Here is a 21,440-nt window from a genome sequence, read left to right on the forward strand (position 1 = left end):
TTGGCACTTTTTTCTAAAAAAAAAAACACACAAAACATTCATTGATTAGATTTATTTACATTTTAATTAACAAAGGTTTATATTTTTCAATTGTAATATTTTATTGAAACCGAACAAATTGTGCTACAATACCATGTTTTTCATATACTGTACGAAACATTAAAATATAATAATCCAATTTATATAGTAAACTAGTTTTATCATTTTACTCTGTTCAGTGTTCCTAATCTACCCTTATTAGTAAATATTTAGTATTACAAACAAACTTCTAAATGCCAGTGACAATATTTTATTTTTAGTTTCACTTACCAATAGCTAGGTGAAGTCTGTGCCCAAAGCACTGTAGACGTGTCCAGCTGTTGAGCTCCAAGGCCCTCACGATGTTAGCCCCACTATCAGTGGTCATGCAGGTCATGTTCGCTTCTTTCAGTCCCCAACATTCAAGCGCTTCCCTAAGGCCTTGTGCTATGAGCTCTCCCGTGTGGTCTTGTGGGAAGTATGTTGTTTCTAGACACGCACTGCACAACTTCCAATCATCAATGAAATGAATTGTCAAACTTAAATATGGTTCTGAAGTGCGGCTAGACCATAAATCAGCTGTTGTGGCAAAAAAATGTACATTTTGAACTGTGTGTTCCATCTTGTTGCGGCATTCGGAATACAGCCGTGGAATGGCCGTGGCAGAAAAATATTTGCGGCTGGGAATCTCGTAACGCGGATCTACAACTTTGAGCAGTCTTTTGAAGCCCTCGTTTTCCACAGTTTTTATGGGGATCATATCCTTGGCCAGGTAAAATGTCACTGCATCAGTTACGTCTTTCCAGCGCTTACTTGTCCTGTCATACGGAGTTCCCTTCTCGAATACCTCCTTCGTTAGAGTTGTTTGTTTAAGCCGTGTAACGTTAGCATCTGGCTGCTGCTTGGATGTACCTGATGCGCTCGCGGGGGGTCCCTTCATCATTTGACTGTCAGCATATTCTTTATGGTGTTTTCTCTTAAGGTGGTTAAAAAGATTAGTTGTGTTGCCGTCTGACGTGCGAATCTTATCATTGCAGCATTTGCAAATAACGGTCGTTTGCGCCGTGTCTGTTATGGAAAATCCAAACCATTTCCATATTACCGATGTTGAATTTTTTTTAGGGATCAGCTCCTCTGCGTTTTCATCCATCGTCCTTGCGTAGTTTATTCTCACAAACAAGTAGTTTATGATTTTGTTAACATGCTGACATCTAACGCGCCGCGCACCGCATGTTGTAAACGAAGCTGAAAAAAAGCCATAGAGCTGCATCTGATAGAACGTGCACTGGAGAGCGATTCTACGATATGTCCGAAAAAGTGAATCGTGGAGACATTTTAATCGTCCACGATTAAATATCGTCATATCGCACACCCCTACCCATGGCCATACTTAGAAAGTGTGTTTCAGTTTTCTCAAAAAATTCAAGATTAGCTTAGTTGGCATACACTTGAAACATGTCTCATAAAATGTTCAAAAATGTAAATGTCTGGGAGAAAGAAGAGTAAACAGTTGGGAAAATTGGATGTGTATCAGAGTATAGGGTCCAGTGATGCGCGGGTTGATCCAAAATGAGCGGGTGCCCGCGGCCACCCGCGGTTACCCGCGGTTACGAGTCATCCAAAAATATTTTTAATGATATTCGGGTCACGGTCGGTCGGATCGTCAATAAATCCTTATTTACCTTTTGAATGTTGAGCGTTATTAACTTTTGAATAAATGCTGACGCGGGACAAAATGCCCGATTTCCCAAAACGTTGAACTGAGCAATGCCATTGTACCATTTTAATAGGCTACTTTTAAACGCATTTAAAGTCAGTTTTATGTATTTTCTGAGAGGGGGCGGGATTTTTGTTGGGAAAGTCGGGGGAGAGACGCACACTTCGATTAGACTGGATAAACACATGCAGCATCTTAATTGTTAAGAAAATTAAACGAAATAAATGAATAAATCAAGCCTTTATTACATAACACTAGGCTATATCATACAGCATTCAGAAAAATAACAGTTTGCGCTCCTAAGGGCTTTCACACTTTTCCAAATGTTTTCCAAATGTGGGCTGATGAATTCTTCAAGCCGGGTCGAAACATAAACATCGCGTTCATCAATAATATGCATCTGGAGCTGAAATGGAAAATGATGGGCCGCCGCAAGAACTTCCCGCTCTCGCTGCTGCACCTCTGAGCACACCACGTCAGGGCCTGAAACATTTTCTCAATGGCCCAATGAGCTACGATGAGCATTTACTACTTTTAAAAAATGCGGGTCAGGAAGCGGGTCGGGTACAATATTTTCTTCTTTTTTTTTTGCGGTCCGAGTTGCGGGCGGGTTAGTTGAAAACGTCGGTCGGGTGCGGGTTGTTTATACATTGACCCGCGCATCACTGATAGGGTCCATGCATTCAGCCTTAAAGTGACAGCAGCTTTGTAAAAAGCTTTGTAACTTTTATACAAGTATTGAAATGAGTTTAAGGTAGTCGTATGCTAGCATGTCGGATGGAGCATCAATGACTGGCTTAAACCACCATGATGGCATAGAATGCTTTTATACAACAATGCAATAATAATAAAATAATGCATTGACATAAAGAAGGAAATTTACTTTTGATACCTAAAGCTACACTTTGTGATATTTTCCCCCATCTAGCGGTGAAAAGGTATATGACCATCCAGTGAATATTAGTTTCTGTTCCTCTCAATTCCGATTTCGTTTTAACTCCTACGGTGGCCGATTTAGTCCAAGATTAACATGGCTTCCAGTTCGACCTCGTCCACATTCGACACGGTGCCATCGAGTGTTAAACACGGTAGGCGAAGCTTGAATTTACGGGTATGTCCCTCTTTGGCTAATGTACTTTCAAGATGGAGGGGCAACATGGCGACCCGCATTCGAACCCCTCACCCATATGTATTTTCAATGGCATATTATAAACTTACGAGAATACTTTATTACTTGAAAGAAGTAAATATACATTAATGAGCACATATATTTTTGAAAGAACTAAGTGTTTTTAGCTAAGAATTAACTAAAAAAGTTACATAGTGTAGCTTTAAGTACTTTTAAAAACAAATACTTCTGTACTTTTACTTGAGTAAAAATCTGTTTTTAGAACATTCACTTGTAACCGAGTAATATTTGACCAGTAGCACTTTTACTTTTACACAAGTAATAGAGTTGTGTACTTTGTCCACCTCTGCTGCCATCCCATAGGGGTACAGCGGTGCAATGATGTTACGCAGCACCTGTAAATAGTCCCCAGCACGCTCTCTGTGTAAGCCAAGTATAGCAGGTTGTCATGTTAGTTATGCTGACGGAAGTTAGCCTATTTTCAGGCGCTGCGTAACATCATTGGGCCGTTGCACCCATGGTACGGCAGCAAAGTTCCTTGATTAATTTTAAGCATCCATCCATTATAAAAGTGATCCACGCGGCTCTGTGGGGTTAATTAAGGCCTTCTGAAGTGAAGTGATGGGTTTGTGTAAGAAAAATATGCGTAAGCTTAAGCGTTTTGAACGGCGAGAGGCGTTACACTTTCTTTTTTTTTTCTTTTTTTTTTTTCTCTCAAATATGTTTATTGAGCACCAAAATATAGGATGCACACAATAAGAAACAGTACCAATAAATATACAACAGTGCTCACATTTTTTCCAGTTTCTCGCCCCTACACTTCCAACATAACACTATCCCTGTCCACCTACATGAGGTCCCAGACCCTGACGCCCCCCCCCTCCTAGATGACAGAAAATAATAATAATAAAAAGAATAAATAAAAAAAAAAAAAAAAAAATAAATAAAAAATAAAATAAACTTTAAAAAAAAATTGTTGTTAGTTACACTGTATGTCCAAAGGACATAAACATTTCACTCATCAGGAATGATATTTAGAGAATCTATGATGGAAAGCAAGGGGTTCCAAATTTTGTCAAATCTCCTCAAGGAGCCTCTAATGGAGAACCTTAACCTCTCAAGTTTTAAGTTATGTAAAACTTCCTTAATCCATCTGACATATGATGGAGGTAATGCTTGCTTCCAGTTAAGTAAGATCAATCGCCTAGCAAGCAGAGTACAGAAGGCCAGAGAATGTTGTGCTTCAGCTGTTGGAGTGCTGCCATATGAAATACCAAAAAGGGCGGACAAAGGATTTGGGTTTGATATACAATGGTAGGCTGTATGAAGAGTGTTGAAAATTTTAAACCAAAAGTCTGTAAGCTTAGAACATGACCAAAACATGTGAATGAGATCAGCAGGAGATTGGTTGCACCTATTACAGACATCTATAACATTGGGGTAGAACTTAGACAATCTGTGGTTAGTGTAGTAAGTCCTATGTATAAGTTTACATTGAATCAATCCGTGCCGTGCACAGATGGAAGAGTTGTGGACTAGCTTTAGAATCTGGTCCCAGTGATCTTCCTCAATATGCCCCAAGTCCTGTTCCCATAGATCTCTGGTTTTTTGGGGGAAATTAGAGAGAGTGGAATCAAGAGCTTTAAAGATATGAGAAATAGCTCCTCTCTGATTGGGGTTAACTTTGAGAAGAGTGTCTACCAAAGTCTCTGGCGGTAGATTTGGGAAGTCAGGGTAATTTCTTTGTACAAAATGCCTAATTTGAAAGAAGCGGAAAAGGTGAGAGGCAGGGAGTTGAAATTTGGCTGATAGGACGGCGAAAGCCATGAAGGTACCATTGTCATAGAGGACTTTGATAGCTGTGATACCTCTGTCGCTCCAGAGTTGAAAGGCAGAGTCCATAATAGAAGGTTTAAAACTGTGATTGTGAGTTACAGGGGCAAGGATAGAGGGATGCTTCAAGCCGAAATGCTTTCTAAATTGCATCCATATTTTAAGCGATTGAGTGACTACAGGATTAGCACCAATGTCAGTAGTTGACGTTGGGAGTTGGGAGTATAACCATGATTGTAATGGGGTTTTAGAGGACGAAAGTTCTACTTGGACCCAGGCTGGCTGAGTGGCTGCGGGCTCGACTGTCCAGTATAGGAGTTTTTGAATGTTAGCAGCCCAGTAATAATGTAGAAAGTTGGGGAGGGCCAGCCCCCCGGACCTTTTAGGGAGCTGCAATATGTTTTTCCGCAAGCGCACTGGTTTATTACCCCAAAGGAAATGAGAGACTGATTTATCTACTTTGGCAAAAAACTTCTTTGAGATGAGTACGGGGATATGTTGAAATAGATAAAGAAACTTTGGGAGGATGGTCATTTTGATTAGGTTGACCCTGCCAGCTAAAGAGAGGGGCAGGGTAGACCATCTGCTCAAGTCTTCCTCCACTTTTTTAAGCAAAGGGTTGAAATTACTATTAAAAGTGCTTGCCAAGGACCCGGTGATGAAAATACCCAAATATTTGAAGCCTTGGTCCACCCACCTGAAAGGGGCTACATGGTTTGGCAGTTTACCTACAAGGTTGTTGATTGCGAATGCCTCACTCTTCCCAAAATTTAGTTTATATCCTGACAGTTGGCCAAATTGTTTTAAAATTTCTAAAATTACAGGAAGAGAGGAAGACGGGTTGGATACATACAAGAGCAAGTCATCCGCGTACAGTGACAGCTTATGTACCGTACCTTGACATGTAATGCCCTCAAATTTTTCTTCAGATCTTAGCCAGATAGCCAAAGGCTCGATGGCTATGGCAAACAGTAGAGGGGACAGGGGACACCCTTGTCTCGTGCCACGGTGAAGTCGGAAAAAGGGTGAGAGTACATTGTTTGTTTGTACAGATGCCACTGGGGATGAATATAACAGTTTTACCCATGATATGAAACCTGAACCCAAACCAAATCTATCCATCATTTCAAAAAGAAACCTCCACTCTACCCTATCAAAAGCTTTCTCAGCATCCAGCGATACCAATATCTCAGGGGTGCTGGAGCTGGGCATGTTCAGAATGTTTAGGAGTCTTCTGGTGTTGTGAAATGAGTGCCTCCCCAGCATGAAGCCTGTTTGATCTGCTGAAATGATCCCTGGCAAAACCTTCTGAAGGCGGATGGCTAGGATCTTAGCTAGAATTTTGTAGTCCACGTTTAGTAATGATATAGGTCTGAAGCTACTGCAAAGTAAGGGATCTTTGTCCTTTTTTAGGAGAAGAGTAATTGTGGCATTGGTCAGGGTTGGAGGAAGTCTGCCAAGTGACAGGGCTTCATTATACATATCACTTAGAACTGTAGAGAGAAGTGGGGCAAATTTCTTGTAGAATTCTACTGTGAATCCGTCTGGACCGGGCGATTTCCCACTCTGCAACGTAGTTATCGCTCCCATGATCTCTGCTGTAGAGATTGGTATAGCTAAATTCTCTGCTAGTCCCAGATCTACTTTAGGGAACTCGATAGAACTTAAACCACTTGTTGAACTGGTGTTAGGGTTATCAGAGGCATATAGTTCAGAGTAGAATTTAAAAAACGTTTCATTAATAAACTTTGGGTCAGTGGTAGTGGCGCCTGATGAAGATATAATACTAGGAATAAACCTAGATGCTGCTGCCGCTCTAGCTTGCTGAGCAAGAAGTTTACCAGCCTTATCCCCTGACTCAAAAATTCTTTGTCTCGACTTAAGCAGTTGCATTTCTGCATCGTTTGACGTTAAAAGGTTGAATTCTGTCTGGTATTGTAAACGCTTCTTATAAAGTGAGGGGTCTGGGTTATTTGCATAGCTATCATCAATTTCCTGAATTTTTTGTGCTAGCTCACTTTGTCTAGACCTGGCAGTTTTTCTGAGGTGGGCTGTGTAGGAAATTATCTGGCCTCTTAAATATGCCTTAAGGGACTCCCACAAGGTGCCCCTCGCAACGTCTGGTTTGTCATTTATTTCAAGAAATAGTTCAATGCTTGATCTTAAAGATTCCACCAGAGGGTCGTTGGCAAGCAAATTTGAATTAAATCTCCATGGTTTAAAAAAACGGTTGTGATTAGGGAAGTTTATGTCTAGTGACGTTGGAGCATGGTCTGAGATCACAATGCTATGATAATCGCAAGATAGAACATTCGACAGCAGTCTGTTATCTATAAGAAAAAAATCTATTCGAGAGTAGGTGCGGTGGACATGTGAAAAGAAAGAAAAGGATTTTTTTCCAGGGAATTTAAACCTCCATGGGTCAGACATGCCTAGCTCTTCTGCAAGGGACGCTAGTAGTTTGGCGGATTTAGTAAGGGAATGCGGTCTAAGAGACGATCTGTCCAAATCGGCGTCTTGCACAAAGTTAAAGTCTCCCCCAATGATAATATGATGCGTTTCAATATTAGGAATAGAAGTAAAGATTTTTGAAACAAATTGCTCATCATCCCAATTTGGTGCGTAGATGCTGGCCAAGACAACTTTAGTGTGACAGAGTGTCCCTGATACAATAACAAACCGACCATTTAAGTCTGTAATGACATCATCTTTTTCAAATGGAATATTATTTTGGATCAAAATGGCAGCACCCCTGGCTCTTGCACTAAATTTGGAGTGATCTACCTCGCTGAACCTACTCCTTTTTAAGCGCATAATCTGACCTGTAGGTAAGTGGGTCTCTTGCATAAATACAATATCTCCTTTCAAATCTTGGAGGTGGGAGATAATCTTATTTATTTTAGTAGGTTGGTTTGCCCCTTTGACATTCCATGATATGAAGCGAATGTTATCCATTGTTTGTCTACTTCCCACTGAGACAAAAGTAGATTAAAATTATAGTGTAAAATATGATGTGCTTGACCAAAAAATAAAAATAAATAAATAAAAGTAAAAATAAATAAAAGGGTAAAGCCCCCCCACACACACACACACACACACCCATAAATAGTACCAAAAATAGAGATTGTGTGGTCGGAGCTTGGAAAAACACCGCTACTCCATCCCACTCGCTAACCGGAAGTCTGCGTTACACTTTCTTCACAAGTTGAATACAGAAGGTGCTCTGACAGAAGCTAGATATTTTTCGTTATACGGTAACATGTTAAAAATTGATATTTTTCTTACACAAATGCATGGCTCCGCTTCAGAAGGCCTTCATTAACCCCCCGGAGCCGTATGGATTACTTTTATGATGGATGGATGCACTTTTTTGGGGCTCCCATTAACTGCCATTATAAAGCTTGGATTAGCCAGGACATTTTTAAATATAACTCAGATTGTATTCGTCTGAAAGAAGAATGTCATATACACCTAGGATGGCATGACAGTGAGTAAATCAATGGGGTAATTTTCATTTTTCGGTGAACTATCCCTTTAAACTGGACAATGACATTCTTTTAGATCTGCTGTACAGCCAAAACAATTATCACTGTAAAGCTGCTTTGAAACAATCTGTATTGTAAAAAGTGCTATATAAATAAAGGACTTGCAAGTAACTTTGCAACTACATGTAAACTTATTCTACTAACCTTAACCCTAACCTAACAGTCTTCTGATACTCTATAACGAGACAGTTAGTTGACATGCCATTACAAAGTTAGTAGAATATCTGAAGTGGACCTTCAAAATAAAGTGTAACCAAAAAAAGTTTGTTTGTTTTCATATCTGTTGTTGGATGGAGGTTATGAAGAAAGTTGATCTGTTTGTATATGTATTTTCTCCCAGCTGCCAAGTTTGTGATTCAAATAATATAAATGAGAACATCAATTTGAAGCTAGAAAGCTCTGACTGTGACACGAGACACTGGTATGTGGAAGGTGAATCAAAGGTAATTACAGTCTATTTCAAATGTACTGTATGTAATGATTTTATTTTCATGAATACTATATACTGAATACAATTTCTATACTTTTTTTACGCTGTTATTCAGATGCTTTTCTAATTTGTATAATAACTGTCTTTTTCACATATACATTGTTTTGTTTCTATAAAAAGGATGACTGCTCCAAAAGTGTGCTGAATCTACAAGACCAAGATGGTGACGAATTGGAACTTAAAGCTGCAAAACTTAAACTTTTAAAGAAGGACATCCTCGTATTGGTGATGTGTGCGTTGATTTAACATTTTTTGACCACAGAAGTTATTGCATTACATCTATGTATAAAGGGAATCTAATAACTATTTCTGTATGATTTAGGCAAAAAAGATGGAACAACTTCTTATGGGGAGCGTATCATAAAGGATTCCTTAATAAAGAATCAGCTCATAAAAGATATCAAAAACCGATTGAATCTACCTAGAGGTGACGACACAGAAGAGGTAAAAGGATAAAAGAGATAGAATTAAAGGGATAGGTCACCCAAAAATGAAAAGTTGTTCCTGAGTTTCTTTCTTCTGTTGAACACAAAAGAAGATATTTTAAAGAACGTTGATAATCAAACAGTTGACGGTAGACATTGACTTCCATAGCAGGAAAAAAAATACTATGGAAGTCAATGGGTGCCGACAGCTGTTTGATTATCAACGCTCTTTAAAGGTGTCATGAACTGGCTTTTTACATTTTTTTATGCTGTTGTCTGAGGTCAACTTATGATGTTCACATGTTTTTTACATTAAAAAACATCATAATGAATAAGTAATAGGCTACTTTCTGCCTTGGTTTTGAGGCTCTCCTTAAAAAACAGTCGGTTTTGATGGCCGTGCCGCACTCAATACTTGGAAGTAAACGCCCACACCTAGGATTGGATAAGGTTTGCATATTTAATGAGCTTCTGCTCCACTGTCAATGACAGCGTGTGGCAAACGGCAACCGAAATGAATCGCCCACAGCCAGGGCTCGCAAAATGTCTTCATCAAACAAACACAATGATTCATCTCTCATCCACTCGCGATTGATTGGAATGTTATTTCTGTATCATTTCGCTCAATCGTCAGTGAATATAACCGCGAACCGTACACACACACACACGAGCCCGTCTGAAAAGCACATAGCCCCGGCGGGACTTTGGGCTTTGTGAGCTGGCTTTACAAGTCCGAGTCTGATCACAAATCAACTAATAACACCTTCTCCAGCCTGTGACCGCGTGCTAAGGTATGTAATCAATAGATATCAAACGATCTGTAACAATGCAATACTAACACATATAAAAAAAACATGTTTTACTCACATTAGTGTGTTGCACCGTTCCTGTCGGATCCAATAGAGAAGGCACAGCATTGTGTTTTAATCTTAATGGGCCAGTTGTTCAAAACATTTAATCTGGATCAAAATTATCTGGATTTGGAAATCCCATGTTTTGTTATCCAGGATCAGGTAATCCATCTTACTTTTGTGCCGGTTTTTCAAAGCAAAATTGGATTGGATCACCCTGATCCAGATAAACACCTTTTCAGATTACCAAATCTGGATTACTAGTGCTCTACGGAGCCCCTAAAGGGACATAGTGATGGGAAAAATATCGGGGGGAAAAAAATAATTCACCCAAGGAAATAAAAAAACACTTTAAATGTAATATAATAATTTTGTTTGATATTTACAGCTGTTTGGGGATTATTTTATGGCGACTAAATATTTTTTTACTTTGACTGTAGGCTACCGAAAGGCTTAATATGTCTACTTCTAATTTATTACTTTAACAATTATCCTAACTAATCAAGAGCAAAATAAAATAATATGTGTTTGTGTATTATATGACACAAATGTTGTATTTTTTGACCAGTTTTAAAGTTTTACTACATTTTCTTCCTGGAATCCACCTTGAAATCCTACCCCCTGTTGGGATCAGGATGATCCTGTTTTCTTTGGATCAAAGTTATCCAAATCCTACTTACAAGTTTTGAACAACACAAACCGAAGGTTTGATCCAGATTAAAACTAGGATTGGATTCCGTGATCTAATCTGATTTCAGATCCCTTCTTTCCCTTTTGAACAACCCATTTTCAAGATCCAATCTGATAACCAAAATCCGATCAGTTTACCTTTGAGCAATTGGCCCCAGATTACATTGTTCATGAAGTAGCAGCACGCAACTAAGATGTGTCAGTGTAGCTCGCAGCGCCATCTGTTGGTGAAAATAATCACCATGATCACTCCTATAACCAGCTGTCTGCTGTATGTTGGTCGGGCTTGTTATGTATTTGCGGGTTTGTTTTTGAACGAGCTGTAAAACGTGGACATTTTCGGGGACAGCTCCAATCAGGGACACCAAAAACCGGGGCTGTCGCCGGAAAATGTGGACGTCTGGTCACTTTATAATCTGGTCACCTGGTCACCTTATATATATGAAAAAGGTATTTTTGTGGTTTTCCACATCATGCATGTAATAACTATTCCCGAATATCCATTTCCCACTTGCAGATCAAAGAGGAAGTTCTTTCAAATATGTGTTCAATTTTAGAAGATTCTGAGATACTCCAGCAACCCACAGACATGAAGTTCTATGCCATGGCTTTGGAAAGCCTCCTTAAAGATGAGGACAAAGTGAATGCTAATGCTCAGGTAGTACTGTGACCAAACACAATCTTTAGACATATGATCAAGTGTTAATTATAATTGCTGATGAGGCACCTTTCTTTCACAGGAGTCAGCCTGTCGCATACTAGATGTCATCAGTAACTCCCATCGATCCATCGATCTGACTCCAGATAACATCATTGCACTAACTGACACAGCCAAACTCATCGTTGAGTCCACTAGTCACATTCTCGGTGCCTTCAATAAGGACAGAAAGGTAACTTCTTTCCAAAAATTGCCTGATTAAACCTGCAAATCTTTCTTAGGTTAGGCATGTTTTGGGACCAATCTTTGTTGCATTATTTTCCTGTTATCACTGTAAAGCTGCTTTGAAACAATCTGTATTGTAAAAAGCGGTGTATAAACAAAGGGTGACTTGACTACATAACAGAAAATATTATTTTAAAAAGACATCACAATAAACATTAATGTCACGGGCAGGTGCAAGTCAAGTTGAAACAGGATGTAAATCGCAGCAGTCTTCAGTTTATTTTAACAGGATACAGGACAGAAAAACTGAAGATGCAACATTAACAGACAACTAAAAAGCCAAACACAGGGGTTAAATACAAACAAAGGAGATAATGAGATAATTAACTAGACACACCTCAAGAGAATACTCAATCAATTAGTAACCAAGTAAACAAACAGACAGATATAAATTATGGACATGGCGTCTGAGGAGTTAATTCTCATTGTTCTCAGTTATTTTGCTTTATTTCCAGATTCAGTTATAGGCTTGTACTAGAGCAGGGGTGTCCAAAGTTCTTGCAAAGTATAATTTTGTTCAGTCCATGTTAAACTGGTATGACAAGGAAGCTTTTTTGTTGCTGGACCAAGATGGTCTAGCAGTTTGCACCAGTTAATGACTAGGCAGAAACCTCATGTTCTAAACAGTTAACTAAGCGAAGAAATCTGCTGATGCATTCTCATTGCCTTTCAGACTGACATCTCTGGTTATATGCTCAATGCAGTGGACTGTGTTCAGAAATTCCTGCTAGCAAATAAAGCACCTGATCTGGAACCCAGCATCATCAGCACTCCTAATGTCAATGTTTACGTCAACCGGTAGGACAATCAGAATTCAATAAATTAATGTGTTCAGTGAAAATAAAACTGAACATTGAGAACATTTGTGTGTGCTTGGTTGTTTTTCTGGTTAGGTTATCTCCAACTAACCTCCAGAAAGAGCCTTTCAGTGTCCAGAACAGTCTAGCCAGCTTCAAGCTTCCAAATCTGGGCTCTGATATTCTGCCTGTAGATGAGCCGGTGGATGTGAAAGTCAGTGTTTTTTTATTCACCGGAAGCCGTAAAATATCTATACAAGATTAAATTAGACCATTTATTTGGTCTAAACTAAACATTTAGCCTTTTTGGTGACACTATTACTGATGTACATTGGACAATATTAATTTGTTTATTCAAGAACATGTAGTCAGGAATGATGCAACCTTATTTTCAGGACTTTCTAATTGAAATCCTAGTATTGCATCTGTTTGAACCTTTTGTTCAATAAGATTGATAGGTCTAGTGTGCATTTTATTATATGCTGTACTAATGTTACACATCTTTTACACATGATACAGTACACATACCTGTCCTCTTTTCACAGATGACACATTTTTTCATTGATCCGTGGATTGAAGGTCAGCCCATCAATAGTATTGTGGGTGGTTTGTCCCTTTCAACAACAAATGCCTCTGTTATTCCTGTGGCAAACCTTACTGAGGAGATTGAGGTTTGATTGAGATTTCATTCTTACCTTTATAGTATAAAAACTACATTCAGTATAAACTGGACAGAACAGTCTGCAATATATAATATGAGAATGTGGTCGCGAGCGGCATTTGTCCAACCGATGGCAATGCCGCCACAAATAAGCAATTAAGAATGTCAAAGGTGCTGTATGTCATTTTTTTGACTGTGCTAAAACTTAGAGCGGCAGTGTGCAGATTCTTGTTAACTTTGAGTTAAATGCTTCATTTGATCGAGCACCTGCAAAAAGTTTGTTGGATGTGCGCACAATTCCTCTTTGAAATCATAACAATACCATAATATATTTGCATATATTTAGGAAACTTGTTCACATACAGTACTTGTTTCTCTGGAAAAATGCTACAGCCAGATATTCTACTTTGAAATGTGTGTTCCGTGTCGGAATGTCTGTTTTTGTTTTGGTCTGTGTGGGGTTCCGCCCACTGCCAGTTTACCCAATAGTATTTCGACACCCCAGGTTGCCAGTTGGCAGAAAACGCAATACCGATGCGGCTGACTTGAAGCAGTGCATGCCGGTTAGAAATTTTGTCCAACTTAAGACAGCACAGACGCCACGTGACAGTGACGTATGGCATCAAAGTGCCGCTAGAGCGATTCGAGAGCAGTCGGCTAATACAGCCGGAGCAGTTTCTCCAGAGCGGCTGCACCAGACTGCACAGACTCTGATGCGACACAGCTGTTCCACGATTGGCCAGATTCACCGCATGACAGCAATCATATGCGTTTCGTGTTTATTCTAAAAACTTTCAGTTCCACTAATGCTCACAAATCAGTTTATAACAGTAAAACCTCTTTTCATGTAGTCGCGATGTTATAGTGTAAGGATGTCGCCCTTGGCTGGACTTGAACCCGGGTCTCTGGTGTTCTAGGTGTGGTGTGTTCTCCACTGAGCTAACTCCCAGGCAATGGAACCCAAGAGCAGAAGAGTAAAGAGTCAAGAGACTTGAGTCTTCCAAAAAATAAAAATAGTCTTTACTTGAGAAACCAAAGCACAAAGTACAAATAAACTAGGAGAGCAGAGCTTCCATAAAACAGAGAAACAAAAATAGACACAAGGGTCAAAAATGTACAATAAAGGCACAAAACTTATATGTACTTATTATGTACTGAGATCTGGAGACAGGAGAAGATAGGTTCAAGACTGAACATAATGGCAAGGAACAAGCACACTTATAAAGGGCAAGACACAGGTGAAGGGAATCAGGGCTAATGAGGAGAGTTCTGAGTACCATTAAACACACTGGCACCATCTGCAGGAGTGGAGAGCACTGAGCATGGGGTTAAAGTGCCATCTGGAGACCTGTAGGGAGCATGACATGGGAGCATGCTTAAGGAGGGTGCCCCCTGCAGGCTAGGAGTGGAACAGCATCCTAGAGATTGGATCTTTACATATAGTGTCATGTTTATCATAAAACATGACAATATAAAAAACTGATAAAAAACGTAGACCCCACTTCATTGATAGTGTAGGCTTATGTTGATCTTTATTCTTGTTCAAACACACGCTGTATTAAGCAGTGCATAAAGTATGACATGACAATAATGTCTCTGAAACATCTGTGTATTGCCAAATATTGCATTTATTTCACTTCAGCTGTGATAAAGTACGCAAACACAGCGCGAGCGTCACTGCGGGAAGCAGAAAGTGTCCGACTTCACGTCTCCGTTTGCAGCTCCTGTACGCGGATAGTCTCGCCGATCGGTTGCATCCATGGAAGTCAGCAAACAAACTGGGTCAGAGATCGCAGATTCATCCATCTAAAAGGCTCTATGACTGGAAGCATATTAAAATACAAATACACTAGCTGATCAACTTACAGTGTAAAGCTTGTAGCTTTCCATTGTCAATTGAGCTTGTTATTGTTGTGTGTCCTCAATCTGGCAAACCACGTGAGCATCGAGTCTGAGGAGCAGGGGGCGGGAAACAACTCTTTTCAATATTTTGAATTTGGACTGCATTTAGGGCCAGATTTAATAACAGCTTGCACACCCAATTTTGGTGTTAAACAACTACTGTCTGGATTTACTAAAGACACACAGAGAAAACTTAGTGCTTAAAAGGCGCTGGGGCTGACCTTATTGCATATGCATTTGTAGGAGTTTCCCTTTCAGACGAAAAATTGATGGAAGTAGAGTATTGAAATGAATCATGCAAGTGTAATGGACGTAGGCCAGTAAGAGTTATGCGTGTTAACCTCACTTCCCTGGCCTTTAGAGGCTGCGGTCTTTAGCGTCCTTGTTAGTGCGCCCGCGTCCCACAATGGAGACCCTGGTTCGAGTCCCGCTCTGAGCGGGTCTAGTTGGACCGGTTACAGAAGGTTTGTGCTCGTCAATTTACTGGTATTTGCGACCACTGGTATTTACTGGTAGCCTGGTTAAAACCAGACCATACTCAGTAGTAACTGAGTTATGGTCTGGCAAAGCTTCATAGACAAATCATTTCCAAAGGGGCGTCACCAACGGGTGTCGCTCAAATGCCTCTCGGCGCAATTGGATAGACCTAAAACCAATCAGATCGATGAGGGAGATGACGTATGCAGAGCGACGGAGAAACATCTGACTGGCCGTTTCTCAATATGCGTTTTGCGTTCTTGTCTGTACTTGTGTTCTCAAATAGGAAATGTCCCCAGTTTCCATTTCAGAAATCTGGTCACCTTACCTAAACCACATATTAATGTTTAATATATTATTTTTAAAATGTAAACGAAAAGAGGCAGGGTGTTTTATACTTCGTTTTATTATAAATATATAAGATAATCAATGTAGGCCTAGCTACGCATTGCCTGAACCACATTCGTGTGGCTATTATTATTATTATGTTTAATTTTTTTTTTTTTATGAAATGAGGCAGTGGTGTTTTATGACATATTTCGTACGCGAACTTCTGACTTGCGTCCGTGACTTACCAAGTTTGACTCCGGAGAACGAACTCCCGAGGACGGGAGGACACTAGTCCGCCTACTATGCTCTTGACAGTATCACTCAGTATATATTTGTATATGTAGTGCAGGCAATGCATATTATCTTAACAAAACGAAATATAAAAAAAACCAGCCTCTTTTCGTTTACATTTAAAAAAACACACACACATAATATAGGCTATGCTTATCACTGTAATAAATTAAATATGACACAAAACACAACCCAGTCTCTTTTTGTTAAATGTCAGTTTATGTGTGATCATCAATAGCAATTATAAAAGTATAAGTAAAAGGTATAAGAAGCTATACAATAAATAAAGCAATTCAGTCAAAGTCAGCGCTAGGAGACTACAACGGTAAAGTTTAATATCTTAAAAATATAAAGTTATGAAACTTCACTTTGCCCTCAGACAAAACGATCTGTCTAGGAACAAATTATAGATTAATGAGAGCACAGATCAGCCGTTAGATCTACACAAGACGAGACGGTTTAACCACTACAGAGACATCAGAGCCAGCGGCAGACGGCAGAAGGACTGGCCGAGGAAAGGCGCCTCTCGGCGGGCTCAATGATCGATTGAGCGCCGCTGAACCACTGGAACTCACAACTCCAAAAACGGCAGATGAAATTTAAAAAAAAGGCGCTCTCTTTATAAATAAACCACAAATTTGAGCTTTAAACAACTTCATTCACTCCTGAAAAGGACTTAAAACTATATTTTGTAAAGCATTAACACTACCAGAGGACTCTCGCTAAGACCCATTCGTTTAGCCACCAAAGGGCCAAGCTGGTATCAGACTTTTGCCGAATCCAGTCGTTAAGACAGTGATAACATCTTTTTTAGATATAAAGGCTTCGAGTGTTGTTCTTTGCTCGGGTTTTAACGCTTAAAACAGACGCGATAGCTGATTCGAACGAGTGATGCTCCACAGCAGCGGCAAATCTGCTTCAACGTCGCTGCGCTGTCGTCATCGTGTAAAGCCCGCCCCAACGTTTCTAATTGGTGCCGCGATTTCTAGGGTTTAGAAATGGGTTTGAATGGACTCTTTGCCAGACTACTTGCAGAGCAAATCTAAATTTGCCGGAAGTTGTCTGGGTTTTCCCAGGCTAATGTACTGGGATTTTACCGTCCAAAAAAAAGCATATCTTAAACCAGACGCTAATTTGCGCTGCTCTTGGTAGATTGTGTTGGTCATTATGGAAATGATCTGGCTGCGTCTGTGTTCTTAAAATTTTGCGTCGTCAGTAGATCACACACTGCATTTTTCACTCCCATCCGTGCTTTTTTTGGTTTTGCGGCCTGTTTAGTAAATCTGGCCCTTAAACCGCTAGCTGTCAATATTACATACCGCACCTTTAACCCAGGGTTTAGAAATGGACAGTGTGAAACAGGAGTTTCTGAATACCCAGGAGCAGTGTTAGGGGTAACGCATTACAGGTAACTTGAGTTATGTAATAATATTACTTTTTCCAAGTAACTAGTAAAGTAACGCATTACTTTTCAAATTTACAACAAAATATCTGACTTACTTTTTCAAAAAAGTAACGCAAGTTACTTTTTCACATTAATTTGACTGACAGCTCTCCTGCCCCCATGTTGAGAGAAATAAGTGCAGAGGCGTTGTGTGTAAACACGATGGTTATTGTATTTCTAGACTAAATGTGAGCATTTATTCATCTCACTTGCACAATACAGATTCAGTCCTCCTCAAAATGAATAAAATCAGTCAAAATGCAAAATCAGAATACTATGCAAACCTCCAATGATTAAATGTTAAATAAAACAACTATTTTTATGCATAATCTACCTTTATATTTAATTTACCAATGTCTTGCTGCTGACCTTTGATGATGAAAATTACTAGATTTTTCGTTTTTATTGGTAAAACTTTTTTTCTTCTGCATCCTATTCTACCATTATCCAGAATGGCAGCAGAGCTGCGCCGTCTACTGTTCATGCGTGAATCTGCATTTTTACCTTATTATTTCAATTTTGGTATGAAGAGGTCTTTACAAAAATATAACTTTTTTGTTATAAAAACAAGCCCAGCCCAGGTGAGAAAAAGTAACGTAACGCATTACTTTTCTTAAAAAGTAACTCAATTAGTTACTTTTTAAGGGAGTAACGCAATATTGTAATGCATTACTTTTCAAAGTAACTTTCCCTAACACTGCCCAGGAGTAATCGATATCCCCAGGTAAATTATGAGCAACGTGAGGCAAGATAGCCCAGGATTCCGTTTACCCAGATTTCATTCAAATGCTGCCTAGAGTCAGAAATAGTATGCATGCTTTTGAACAGGGGAAACACCTATAAAAGCTTATATCATCAGAATGTGTAAATAGTCAAGAGATTTCACTGGAAATTTTCAATCTCCAGATCTTTTTACCGAGGCTGGACACAGCAGTGAACAGCTCAGTTCTAGATTTGAGAAACTCCAGCACTTCGAAGATAACTATAACCACCCCCAACGTCACTCTGGTCTTAAAGTTACGTCCCTCTGAAGAGTTAACCCTACTGGTAATGCTGGGTTATGAGAGCTATCCTACTGAGGAAGACAATGTAGCCAAAGTTACATTTCCTAAACAAGGAAATTCACAAGGTGAGACATTTGCTGGAAACAACACAATGGTTTGTGAACAGTAGGAGCTGCAACAAACACTGTTTTGAACTTTTTGTAATCTTTTCACACAGACGAAAGGTACACATGGGTACTGGGCCCCAGTGACATGGCAGTAGACGTGGGCATTTACTACCTACGGATACGACCTGTTGTTGGTCCGGGCATAAAGTCTGTTGATGCATCAATAACAATTACATCCGTTACTGCTCAGTGCATTTTCTGGGAACAAACCAGATCCGACTGGAGTGACTATGGCTGTAGGGTGAGTGCTGACTCTTTCCTTTTGTGTGCCAATGGGGGAAAGCATAAATGCAAACGTTGCTGACCTCTGACCTTGTTTACAGCTGGTATTAAGAAGCGTGTTGGTCGATCGTATCACAAGTGGACGACGGTAAATACAGGTGTAAACGGGATGTAAAATATTTTGAGCTTCCAGAGGTAGTGGAAAACACATTCAATCGGATTGCTTTTGTAGTGTAGACGCTCATGTGCTTGAATGCATTCGAGCAGCCACAAAAGACTGTCTTCTCTCCGCCTACTGACCTAATACGTGAACATTATGGGAAGTGCGCTAGCCAGACAGATTTAAACTTTGTCGGCTGAAGACCCAAGTTTGGTTTGAAGATGAAAAACATACCAAGCACAATCTCTCACCATTCCTGATTTCTAACACGCACTCACCGTGTTTGGCTGATCTTGCGGTTGTCAAAAGTCAGAAGTGGTTGAAAGTGGACAAAAGAGACGTATTAAAACACCAGTTGTGAACGGGAATATGTCTGCCTCGTCTACTTGTGATCCGATCGACCAAAACACATCTTAATACCAGGTGTAAACAGGGCCTAAGTGAAGTTCAAATAAAAAATTAATTAATGAAACATTGCAATCATTTAATTTGCATCAGTCTAACAGTTACTAACAAGGCCTTAGCTATCAAACGTTTAGTGAAATAACACTCTGCTTTATTCTTTAGGTTGGCCCTAAAACGACTGAAAATGTTACTCAGTGTCTGTGTAACCATTTAACCTTTTTTGGGAGCAGTTTCTTTGTCATGCCCAATACGGTAGATCCGTCCAAGTCTGCTGAGCTTTTTTCCAACTTTGCGAATAACCCAGTGGTGGTGTGCTTTATCGGGGCTATCTTCGTAGTTTACATCCTGGCCGCGGTATGGGCGCGTAGGAAGGACCTACAGGACAAAACTAAGGTCTGTTTAACTTTACTGCATCTATAGTCTCTAGCCACCATGAATTCTTTGTTTTAAAGTTATGCTGAAAAATTATTTATCCTATTTAGTTTCTTAATCCTTTGATCCCTTATATAATAGTCATAAAAACTATTTATCCTAAAGGAACACGCTGACTTTTTGGGACTTCAGCTTATTCACCGTATCCCCCAGAGTTAGATAAATCCATACATACCATTCTCATCTCCGTGCGTGCCATAACTCTGTCTGACGCACCCACCGCTAGCCTAGCTTAGCACAAAGACTGGAGGTAAATGGCTCCAGCTAGCCTACTGCTTAATAAGTGACTAAATAACGCCAACATTTTCCTATTTACATGTTGTGATGTGTATAGTTACATTATGTACTAAGACAGACGGAAAATTAAAAGTTGTGATTTTTCTAGACCAATATATATATATATATATATATATATATATTTCTCCTAAATTGACAAGTTAGGAGCTACTTTTAGCCTTAAGATGTTTTGTGAATACGGCCCTGATCTGGAAATAAAATAGGTTGCATGCAGCAAGTCATTTAAAGGATTAGTTCACCCCAAAATGAAAATTTCCTGATAATTTACTCACCCCCATCTCATCCAAGATGTTCATGTCTTTCTTTCTTCAGTCGAAAAGAAATTAAGTATTTTGAAGAAAACATTCCAGGATTGTTCATCATATAATAGTTTTCAATTGCAACCAAAATGTTGAAGGTCCAAATCAATGCAGTTTCAAAGCGCTTGGAAGGGCTTCAGAGGCTCTTGCGTGATCCCAGATGAGGAATAGGGTCTTATCTAACCAAACCATCGGTCATTTAAAAAAAAAAAAAAAATTAATATATATTTTTTTTACCTAAATTGTTCATCTTGCGCAGCTCTGCGAGGTGCTAAGGTAGGGTGACCATATTTTGATTACCAAATGATTGAGATACTCAAATGATACTTGAAGTTTACTCAAAGATTCCTTATTCATTTCAATACATTTAAAGTATGCCCCCTCTGTATGGATAGAAAATTGTTATATTAGGGCCAGGACAGGACTTGAAAACAGGACATGTTCTGGGAAAACAGGACGTTTGGTCACCCTAGCTAAGGATGATGTAATCACTTTGGAAAGGTCACGCTAGACGTAGGCAGAAGAACCGCCCCCGTGTTTACAAAGCGCTCGTGTGAAGACTAATACAAACGCCCTTTACCAAAAACACTACATTTTCAACTTCAAAATCGTCCGATATCGTTTTTTTGCTAAAGACCTCGCAGAGCTGCACAAGATGAACAATTTAGGTTAAAAAGTATATTAATTTTTATTTTATTTTTTAAAATGACCGATGGTTTGGCTAGATAAGACCCTATTCTTCATCTGGGATCGCGCAGAGCCTCTGAAGCCCTTCAAAGTCCTTTGAAACTGCACTTGGACCTTCAGCATTTTGGTCGCAATTGAAGAGCATTATATGATGAACAATCCTGGAATGTTTTCTTCCGAAAACGTAATTTCTTTTCAACTGAAGAAAGAAAGACATGAACATC

General features: G+C 39.5%; 1 protein-coding gene across 1 annotated transcript in view; it reads left to right on the forward strand.

Moving 5' to 3' along the window:
• Positions 1 to 467: 467 nt before the first annotated feature.
• pkd1l2b (polycystic kidney disease 1 like 2b) overlaps positions 468 to 21,440 on the forward strand; it is a gene marked incomplete at its 5' end in the record, with an annotated part of 58,783 nt that continues 37,810 nt past the window's right edge. The window contains 12 exons of the mRNA XM_079838742.1: positions 468 to 496; positions 8,583 to 8,685; positions 8,853 to 8,964; positions 9,055 to 9,176; positions 11,216 to 11,356; positions 11,439 to 11,588; positions 12,315 to 12,439; positions 12,535 to 12,652; positions 12,984 to 13,109; positions 18,450 to 18,672; positions 18,765 to 18,955; positions 19,664 to 19,894. Of these exons, the coding sequence (XP_079694868.1) occupies positions 468 to 496; positions 8,583 to 8,685; positions 8,853 to 8,964; positions 9,055 to 9,176; positions 11,216 to 11,356; positions 11,439 to 11,588; positions 12,315 to 12,439; positions 12,535 to 12,652; positions 12,984 to 13,109; positions 18,450 to 18,672; positions 18,765 to 18,955; positions 19,664 to 19,894 (1,671 nt within the window). The remainder of the gene's footprint in view (positions 497 to 8,582; positions 8,686 to 8,852; positions 8,965 to 9,054; positions 9,177 to 11,215; positions 11,357 to 11,438; positions 11,589 to 12,314; positions 12,440 to 12,534; positions 12,653 to 12,983; positions 13,110 to 18,449; positions 18,673 to 18,764; positions 18,956 to 19,663; positions 19,895 to 21,440) is intronic.

Source organism: Gobio gobio (genome assembly GCF_949357685.1).
Source record: "Gobio gobio genome assembly, chromosome: 2".
NCBI classification, from domain to species: Eukaryota; Metazoa; Chordata; class Actinopteri; order Cypriniformes; family Gobionidae; genus Gobio; species Gobio gobio.